Raw genomic sequence first — 9529 nt, forward strand, 5'->3', positions numbered from 1 at the left:
TCGCTGAGGAGAGCGGTGACATCACAGGGGACAGTGGTGACATCATTGGGGACACAGGGACCACCCCTGGGGACAGCAGTGACATCACAGGGACAGTGGTGACATCTGTGGGGACAGCAGTGACATCACTGCAGACTACTGATATCACAACTGTCTGGTGACATCACAGAACAGCAATGACATCAACTAGACTCTGTGACATCATTAGGAACACCAGTGACATCCCAGGGACAGTGGTGACATCACTGGGGATGTTGGGGATGTTTGGGGGCCTTTGGGAGGGCACCTGCCTGGGGGGTTTTCATGCGAGCACGGACGACTCAGCACACCAATGTGATGATCAGAGAGCGCCGTTGATTGGAATCAAGCAGCAGTCTTTTATCCAATTTTCTAGCAATACTCTTCTATCAGCTCTGTTTCTTTAACATTCTTTATGTCTTTTCCCACTCGGATAGCCGGTACTGAGACCCTGTTTTCTATAACTAGTTTTGCTACTGCTTCTCTTGGTAGATCTTTCCCATCCTGGTACCATCAGAAGGCCATCAGAAACACAGATCATGTTTTCACAATTGCAACATAAGGTTATGTTCTCACAGCTGCAGCATATCATCTAGTTAGCACTCAAAATCCCTACACTTCCCTCTTTTTCTTTAAACAAAGCAGACACAGTTTGACCCAATAAGCTGTGAAAACATTGAACCAGACATGGCAGAAAAATACACACTCCTGGAAGCAGAAAGACAACGGGTGCCAACCATTGTACAGTTTGGATAAGCTGATTCTGGGGGGGCTTTGGGAGGGCACCTGCCCTTCAACACCAGGACTGCAGAGAACTGTGAAGCTTTACTGGGAGCACTGGGAGCAGCAGGCGGCTGGTGTGAGGATAAAAACAGGGCCGGGGGGACACACGACCCCCCCAAACTCCGGGTGGGGATGGACTGGGGGGTCCTGGCTGGGCCCGAGGCCACGGGGAGGGGCTGTAGCTGCCGCCGGCTCAGGAGCTCTGTCAAGAGAGAAAAGGGGGTGACAGGGAGCTGAGGGGGAAGGGGGAGCACACACGTTCTGGGGAAGGGGGGACACAGCCCCCAGGGACCCCCCTTTACCTTCTCCCGCAGGTAGAAGCCGAGCCCCAGCACCAGGAAGACGAAGCCCAACACGAAGCCCCCGACCCCCACCAGGATCTTGCTGTGGACGGTGTCCTGTGGCATCTCTGGGGGGAGCCGGGTGGGTCAGGACCCCCAAAACCTCCCATAGATCACCCAGGACCTCACAAACCCTGTTCTAGTCTCTCCCAGCCCACCCAGAACCCCCTGAAACCTCCTGCCAGTCCCTTTCTATACTAGTTTGTTTGAATCCATGCCCAGAATAAAGACAAGTACAGCAGTCATTCAAACACTACAAAAAAATCTTTTTTTGCAGTGAGAATAAAATTTATAAAAACTATTAGCAAAGAGAATCAAAAGTTGAAAAAAATAAAACCACTACTTTATCAGTTGCCATGCATACAATACTACGAACAGCTTTTATTACAGCATTAGCTAGTAAAAAGGGAATTAAAGGGATAAAAAAAAAGGAAATAAAATGTTTGCTTTCTTGGTTTCTTCCTATCAATAAACTGTGCTCATCTGCACAGACAGGCCAGGCCTACCAGGCTCTGCAGGGCTGGTCGGTGCCCGTGCTTGGCGGGTGTCCCCGCGGAGCAGCACAGTGTGGATGGAAGGATGAGCATCGCTCCACCCAGCAGTGCTGACACCCCATTCCATCAGCTCTACATTACACTACGTAGGGCCAGGACGCAGCAGAAGGTGGTGCTTGAGTGGCAGCCAAACAGCGCCCGTTCATCACCTCATGGCAACAGTCTGGGCGTGCCCCACTGTAGGGCAAGGGGCCAACGATCCCTGCCCACATCATCTTCCTCTCCATCACCTTCCTCAGCCTTACGGATGACCTCTACCATTGTGTTTCAAGGGAATTTGTATCTGTCTTGCAGAGTGGAGCCAAGCCAAGGAGGAACTCAGCTCTGATAATGGGGGATATCCAATTAAAATTGCTATAGACACAGTGGGCCCTACAGTCAACTTGTGCAACAAAGTCACATTGTACAATATTCTGGCTGATTTCACATACAAATGTAATCACTTTCTCACCCCTCTATGCTCCACTGATCATCTGAATCAAAATTCCCCCCCTCACACCATGGTAACCATTATACATTCTCATTGTTACCACGGTTACCATGGCAACCATTGTGCATTCTCACTGTGACCTCACTTACCATAGTAACCATTGTGCATTCTCATTGTGACCTCGGTTACCATGGCAACCATTGTGCATTCTCATTGTGACATCAGGTGCCATGGAAACCATTATGTATTCCCACTTTTACCTTGGTTACCATGGCAACCATTGTGCATTCTCCTTGTGACCTCATTTACCGTGGCAACTCTTGTGTATTCCCATTATTACAATGGTTTCCATGGCAACCATTGTGCATTCTCATTGTGGCATCACTTACCATTTGAACCATTGTGCATTTGCATTGTGATGTTGCTTAGCATGACAACGATCGTGCATTCCCATTATTACATCGGTTACCATGGCAACCATTGTGCATTCTCACTGTGATCTCTGTTACCATTGTGTATTCTCACTGTGTCTTTGGTTACCATGGCAACCATTATGCAGTCTGTTACATTGGTTACCATGGTAACAATTAGGCATTCTCATTGTGACGTTGGTTACCCTGGTAACCACTGTCCCTTCTCATTGTGATGTCACTTAGAATGGCAACAACTGTGCATTCTCATTGTTACCTCGGTTACCATGGCAACCATTGTGCATTCTCATTGTTATGATCGGTTACCACGGCAACCATTATGAAGTCTCATTGTTATTGTGGTTACCATGGCAACCATTATGCATTCCCAGTTATATCATTTACCATGGCAACCATCTGTAACACACAGATAATACAGAAATGCCAAAAATTGTTTCTGCCTGTCAAAAACTTCCTATCAAACATTCTCTGTCAGCTCTCTGCCAGAAGTTTCCACAAGGACTTCCCACGGCACTTTTCCTGCCAAAAAATCCTGTTATATGTTTATGGTTATCATATCTCCTCCAACATCGAAACTGGCTACGTACCAAGAAAACACGTTCAACCTCTTTTGAACATGATAAAAGTTGAGGACAAATTTTGGAAAATCAGGGAGAGGAAAGGGAGAAGAACTGGTGACTGTAGCCGAGAATCTCTCCCCACCTCCCCTCACCTTTTCTCCACCACCGCGTGCTGCCTGCCTGCCACCGGAGACTGGAACTGTGCCGGCCTGGAGAGAGCTGAGACCACCGTGCCACATGTGGGAGTTCTACCTTATCCTTCTACCCTGACCATATTTCTGAGGGCCCAAAGCTTCGGCTGAGCTGAGACCCTGCACGGCCTGGGACAGGGGCGTGAGCGGTGAAACCACACATGGTGCATTGCAGAGAACTAAAGCTGTCAGAACCCCTGCAGCTACAGAGACAACATCCAAAAGCTGCAGGGACAGACAAAAAAAAGGCAGAAACTGCTTCTCTTCCCCCACACACAGACCAGCTCAGTGGGAAAAAGAAGTTTTCGGTGATATCTTTTTTCTGCTTCTAGAAATAATCTTAGCAGTTTCCAACCTTTTCTTATTTTTCCTTTTTCTGTGCATCTCTTAGCAATTAATAAAAATCAGTTTTTGGTATCAACAGATAAATTGTGTAATTGTGTGAGTTTTAGTTTTGCTTAAGGGAATATTTGAATCTCAAGTTCTTTCTGCAGTATTTAAGCAGATTGTAACAGGAGACCATGGAAAAGTGGGAGGAACAGGGAGAAGGGTAGAAAAAGGGGGGTGGTCTACACAGTCTGACTGTACCATGGGGGTCTTTGGGCTGAGGGGTGTTGGGAAAAGGGGGTGGCTCCCTGAGCTTCCAACTGACTGTGGGGTGCTGGGGCTGCTGGATCCAATCTCAGCCTTGGGTTATGACAACAGGTTCAGTTTAGAGGAATTACAGAGGTGGGACTGAACAACTTTTGTCCCTCAGGTTTTAATGAAGGTAAATCAGATCTATTGATAGAAATTAATTATTTAGGGTAACAAATGATCAGACAAAAGATCTTCATCAGAATTATTTACTGCACAATAAAAACACTAAAACTACCAGTACTACAGCATAAGATAGGACACTGCTCTACACTAAAGCAATTGTTGGAGCAATTCTACTCAAGCTGGCACCAAAGCAAGAATTATGAATTAGAGATGGATGGAACTCCCTCAGACCAACGCTCGGGGGGAGATCTCTGCTCTCAACCTCCAGCAGTGATCTTGGGGGGTCCCAGCCAAGGCAGGAATCTCCACATCCCACTCAAGAAGGGCTTTGTTGGCACAACCTGCCCCTGGCAAAGGGGACTGGCCCTTTCTGGTAGAAAGGGACGGACTGACAGTCACTGGACTCCAGGGGTTGCCTCACCATCAGGGGGGTCATTCGGGGTCAGAGCAACGGCAGAAGCTCTTCCCGCAGTCGGGGCACTCGTAGGGCTTCCCTTACTGGTGGGTCCGTTGGTGTTTGGTCAAGTGGGAGCTCTGGGTGAAGCTCTTCCCACACTCCCCACACTTGTAGGGCCTCTCCCCAGTGTGGATGCGCTGGTGGTTGACAAGGGTGGAGTTCTGGTTGAAGCCCTTCCCACAGTCGGTGCAGCGGAAGGGTCTCTCCCCTGTGTGTGTCTGCTCATGCCTGAGAAGAGTTGAGCTGGTCTTAAACTTCTTCCCACATTCCAAGCACTTGTAGGGCCGTTCCCCAGTGTGGATGAGCTGGTGCCTGAGAAGGGTGGAGCTCTGGCTGAAGCTCTTCCCACATTCCCCACACTTGAAGGGCCGGTCCCCAGTGTGGATGCGCTGGTGTTGGAGCAGGTTAGAGCTTTGCCTGAAGCTCTTCCCACATTCCCTACACATGTAGGGTCGTTCCCCAGTGTGGATGAGCTGGTGGCTGAGGAGGTGGGAGCTCTTCTTGAAGCTCTTCCCACATTCCAAGCACCTGAAGGGCTTCTCCCTGCTGGGAGGCTGCTCAGGGACCACCAGCTCTGAGCTCCGGCTCAAGCTCCAGTCGCCTTCCCGGCACAGGACGGGTCTTTCCTCCTCAGAGCTCCCTGGGCTGGCTTTGCAGCCCCTCCTCCGGGGGCATCTCCGGGCCTTTTCCTCCCCGCTGCCTTCCTGCGCCGGGGAGCCCTTCAAAACGGCCTCTCCCACCAGGCTCTGCCGGGGGGATTTGTCCTCCGTGCTCTCCGTCCTCAGCTCAGGGCCTGGGGCAGGAAGGAAGAAGGACAGGCAGGGGATTTGCCTCCGGCCCAGAGGGAAGGTCAAGCACATCCCCCCCAAATCTGGCCCCCACGTGCACCGCAAGACAGGGCCAAAGGGGCACTGACTTCCTCCTCACCTACCTGGGGGGCCTGTGGCTTTTTCCTTTTCCTCGCAGGCTCCTCCTCCATCTGCCCAAGCTTTGGGAAGGACAAATCCTGCTGGGGGGAAACAAGGGCTGAGCGCATTGCCTTGGGGATTCCTCCTGCCCAAGTCCATCCCTAGGCCATCCTGGGACCATAAACACCTCCAAAACATTACAATTCCGCCCAGAAAAACCCAATTCACAAACATTCATGCAAAAAACCTCCTCAGAAAAAGTTATATGGACACGCCCCCCCAAATGGCAAAAAGTTAAGAGTTCAGCCAAAATATGAAGATTCAGCCCAAAACAACTCTCACAGGAGTTCCCGCTCTGTTCTCTCCTCTCTGGGGTTCAGAGGGTCTCCCCTGTCTGGGATGTTGGGGGTCCCAAGGGTCCCTTCTCCTCTGACTCTCACCTTTGGGGTGCCGCCTTCCCAGACATTCCCCGTCTCCAGGTTCTCCACCTTGTTGTCCCTGGGATCCCAGGGGTCCCCTCTCTCCAGGTTTCCCCTTCTCCGCTCCCCCGTTTCAGGCTCCCGGGGGTCCCGGGGCTCCTCCCTCTCCGTGCTCCCCCCTCCAGCCTGCCGGGGGTCCCCCAGCTCCGGCATCACCCACTCCACCTTCCACCCTCAGCAGCTCCCAGGGAGACCCCAAACCTGCTGTGTCTGCCCAGCCAGCCCCGGGCTGACAGTGGCCCTGACCCTGTCCCTGCTCCTCCCTGCAGGCTCCGTGGCCGGGCACACTTTGTGTTCCTGGGGGCCACCAGCTCAGCAGCTGCAGCCGCTCCAATCAGCGCCCGCAGCTCTGCAGCAAAGCCCCAGCTCACCTGGCACACAGGGCATGGACACAGCACCTTCTCACTGCTGGGCACTCCCAGCTCAGCCTCTTCCCCAGCACGGGGCTCTCCTGCCTCAGCACCACCTCTGCCTTCCACTTCTTCTCAGGGCCACCTCAGGGACAGCTCTGGGTTCACCTCCGGGCCATTGCTCAGGGACACCTCAGGGCCTGCTCTCCAGCACAGGAACCTGCAGGGAGGGCAGATGATGTGTAAGCCCAGGGGGGCCTGCTTGCACTGGCCTGGGGGCTTCTTTCTCCTGCCATAACCACCCCACAACTTCTCCTGCTTTTCTAACCCCACATCTTTGCAGATTGACCTTGTCTCTCTGTCTGCACAGACACATCTATCCCCTGTGGACAGAGCCTCCAGCATGTGCTGCCCTGGCAATGGCACCCAGAGAATCCCAGAATCAGCCGGCTTGGAAAAGACCTCCCAGATCATCAAGTGCACCCCTTGATCCAACCCCGCCGTGGTTCCCAGACCATGGCACGGATGCCCAGGGGAGGGGCTTTGGGGATTGGGGCTCTCCCAGTACAGCCCAGTGCCCCCTCAGCGCCCTCCCAGTACAGCCCAGTGCCCCCAGCACAGCCCAATGTGTTCCTGACCCAGGGTGCTGGGTGATCCCTCTTTGTTGGGGGTTTGATTGGGATTTGGGGAGGCCTCTGGGTGCATTTAGGGGAGTTAAAAAAGGTCTTGGGAGCACTGGGGGGTAAAAGGGATCTGGGGGAGGAGGTAATTAAAGGAAAAATGGGAGTTAGGGGACATTTGGGGGACTTATTGGGGCCTGGGGGGGACAGGAGGGGCAGCACCACGAGCAGGTGAGTCCTGAGACCCTCCTGGGGTCCTCAATTTCCCACTTGGCACCCCGTGACCCCCCTGGGGTCTCCAGTGTCCCCAGGGCCTCCCCATAGCCCCAGTTCCCCCCTTGACACCACCCATTCCACTGTCCCCAAACCCCTCCCCAATGTACCCAAACCCCATCCCTGATGTCCCCAAACCTCCCTCTCCCCCAAGAAGGCCCCCGTGAAACCTCTGCCCCCCAAAATGGCCCCAACCCCCCATGCTCACAAAAAGGTCAAGGGCATCTGGGGACACGTTGGGGACACTTGGGAGGCTTTGGGGGGCACTGGGTGATTACTGGGGGTTACTGCGACACACTGGGGGGAACCAGGGGGCACTGGGAGGTACTGGGGGTTTATTGAGGGATGTGGGAGGGCACTGGGAGGGACTGGGTGATTACCAGGACACACGGGGGGACACTGGGAGGTTACTGGGCCTTACTGGGGATTACTGGGTGCTCACTGGAGGATCATTGGGCCATACTGAGGGGTAGAGGGAGGTCACTGGGAAACACTGAGTGGTCACTGGGAGGGTTACTGGGCCATACTGAGAGCCACTGGGAGGTCACTGGGCTATACTGGGGTCACTGGGATCCCTTAACCTGGATGTGGTTCATCTCCCTCACAAGACTTTGGGTGGCACTGCCAGGACCCCTCCCCTAAGGGCTGGGAGACCCCTTGAACCCCACTGCTGCGCTTTAGGGGACCACCCGGGATCCCCTCCCGGTGGGGTCTCTGTGTGCTGAGTTTTGGGGGTCTCTGGGGTTCGGGGGGGCATCAGGACCCGCTTTCCCTGCGGTCGGTCCGCCCAGCCGGCAGGGGGCGCTGTGGCACGAGCGGCAATGGCGGCGCCGCGCGGGCCTCTTGGGAGTTGTAGTTCGCTCATGGGGACTCCGCCGGCGCCTGCGCAGTGCAGCCATGGCGTTTAAACAGCCCCCCCCTCCCAGAGGGTTCCAAGGCCCCCAGCCCATTCAGGGACCTCCTAAACCCCTTCAGGCACCTTCACCCTCCCCTCTGAGCGCCCTCAGGACACCAAATCCCCTCCGCGACCCCCCGGGAGCCCCTCACGGACCTCAAAACCTCCTCGGGAACCCCCGAGCCCCTCCTCTCCACTCTGCCGAGCCCTCCAGCCTTCCCGCCCACAGCCGCGCTCCCCGCAGCCCCCGAGCGCATCCCCAGCCCCGCCGCAGCCCCCGCCAGGGCTCACAAAGTCGGAGCAGATCCCGCTGTCGCCGCCATCGCTTTCCCGGCAGCCACCGCGGGGCTGTGCGCGCGCACCGCCGGCAGAGACCCCGCCCCGCCCCCTTTTCCGCGCGGGGCACGCCGGGAGTTGTAGTTGCAGCGGCTCAAAGCTCCAAACTCCCCCAGACTCAATTCCCCACGGGCGTTCCTGGGGCAGAGCGGGGCAGAACCGGGGCGGGGACGGGACGGGCATTGGGTGGAAATCGTTATAAAAACTGTAACCCCTGCGTTGGAAGGGACATGGTTGTGGGTTTGTATTGCTGGAGCCTGGAGGCTCATGCAAACCTCTGCTGCTTTTCTGACCTCCTACCTCGTTTTGCCTGGAGTCTTTTTCCTCTGCAGCCTTTTAGGCAGCAATGTTTATGGGGTTTATGAGGACATGGCCTTTATGAGGAGAGCCTCTTAGGAGGTTTATGGATTCTCTGGATGCAGCCTGGCAAAAAGAGAGAGGCTGAAAAAAAAGGGTAAAACAGTGGGGAGAGCCCTGAGGCTCAGATCCAGTGCTGGTGGGGGGCTGTAGGGACAAGGCAGTTGTACAGAATGAGGCAGAGCCGTGGGGGCACTGTGGGGCTGTGGCTCTGACTGCAGCCAAACCCCCCCATCCCAGAGGAAGGCAAAGGGCAGACAGAGATCTCAAAACCCCCAGGGAGATGTGGATTGTATTTAAAAAAAAATCCTGAGAACACCAAAAAGGACCTTGATCAAAACCTCTGCTGTGAAGCCAAGGGCTTTCACCCATGGCTGTTGCCTCGTTCCTCCCAGCTGGAAGGTCTGGAATGAGGGGAGATGACTGTGTGGCCAGACAGGTCTTTGGGCAGATGGGACACCCGGCCTTTCCACAGAGCAACCAGGATGGCCCAGCCCTGCACAGCCCCCCCAGAGCCTGGCAAGCTGCTTTGCAAGAGGAAAAACCTACAGTGGGGTCACCCTGAGAGTTTCTCTTGTCTCAGCCTCTGCTACCAAGTGGTGGGGCAAGAAGAGGAGGGTGGCACAGGCAGGGCCAGCAATGCCTGTCCCGCTCCTGCCATGGTGCCCAGGTGGGCTCCCATGGGACAGTGGGTGGCAGGAATTGTCAGATCCCCTTGCCCTGGTTGGGCACAATTGCTGGGGAATCGGTATTATCTTGTTTCGTTTTCAAATCACACAGCAAA

The 9529-nt window shown here is 54.6% G+C and overlaps 1 protein-coding gene across 4 annotated transcripts; it reads right to left on the reverse strand.

The window, feature by feature from the left end:
• Window positions 1–1387: 1387 nt before the first annotated feature.
• LOC126648006 (zinc finger protein 239-like) lies at window positions 1388–8407 on the reverse strand. Of its 4 annotated transcripts, XR_007630689.1 has the most exons (4): window positions 8344–8407; window positions 6286–6484; window positions 2814–5533; window positions 1388–2266 (listed from the first exon to the last, which is right to left on the reverse strand). XR_007630689.1 is itself a non-coding variant. In XM_050330640.1 (3 exons), the coding sequence occupies exon 2, from the start codon at window positions 5385–5387 to the stop codon at window positions 4566–4568; it is 822 nt and encodes a 273-aa protein (XP_050186597.1). In that variant the 5' UTR covers window positions 5388–5533; window positions 6286–6481; the 3' UTR covers window positions 1388–2266; window positions 2814–4565. The 4 variants fall into 4 exon arrangements, 3 of the variants coding, with proteins under 3 accessions (XP_050186597.1, XP_050186598.1, XP_050186599.1); XM_050330640.1 differs by lacking the exon at window positions 8344–8407 and having other exon boundaries at window positions 6286–6481; XM_050330641.1 differs by lacking the exon at window positions 8344–8407 and having other exon boundaries at window positions 2814–5536; window positions 6286–6481.
• Between the last annotated feature and the right edge of the window lie 1122 nt (window positions 8408–9529).

This window comes from Myiozetetes cayanensis, unplaced genomic scaffold (genome assembly GCF_022539395.1).
Source record: "Myiozetetes cayanensis isolate MyiCay16 unplaced genomic scaffold, myiCay2020 scf420, whole genome shotgun sequence".
Classification (NCBI taxonomy): domain Eukaryota; kingdom Metazoa; phylum Chordata; class Aves; order Passeriformes; family Tyrannidae; genus Myiozetetes; species Myiozetetes cayanensis.

Coding starts and splice junctions, on each gene's coding strand:
- LOC126648006 (XM_050330640.1), bottom strand. CDS start 5,387: ATGTGCTTGACCTTCCCTCTGGGCCGGAGGCAAATCCCCTGCCTGTCC.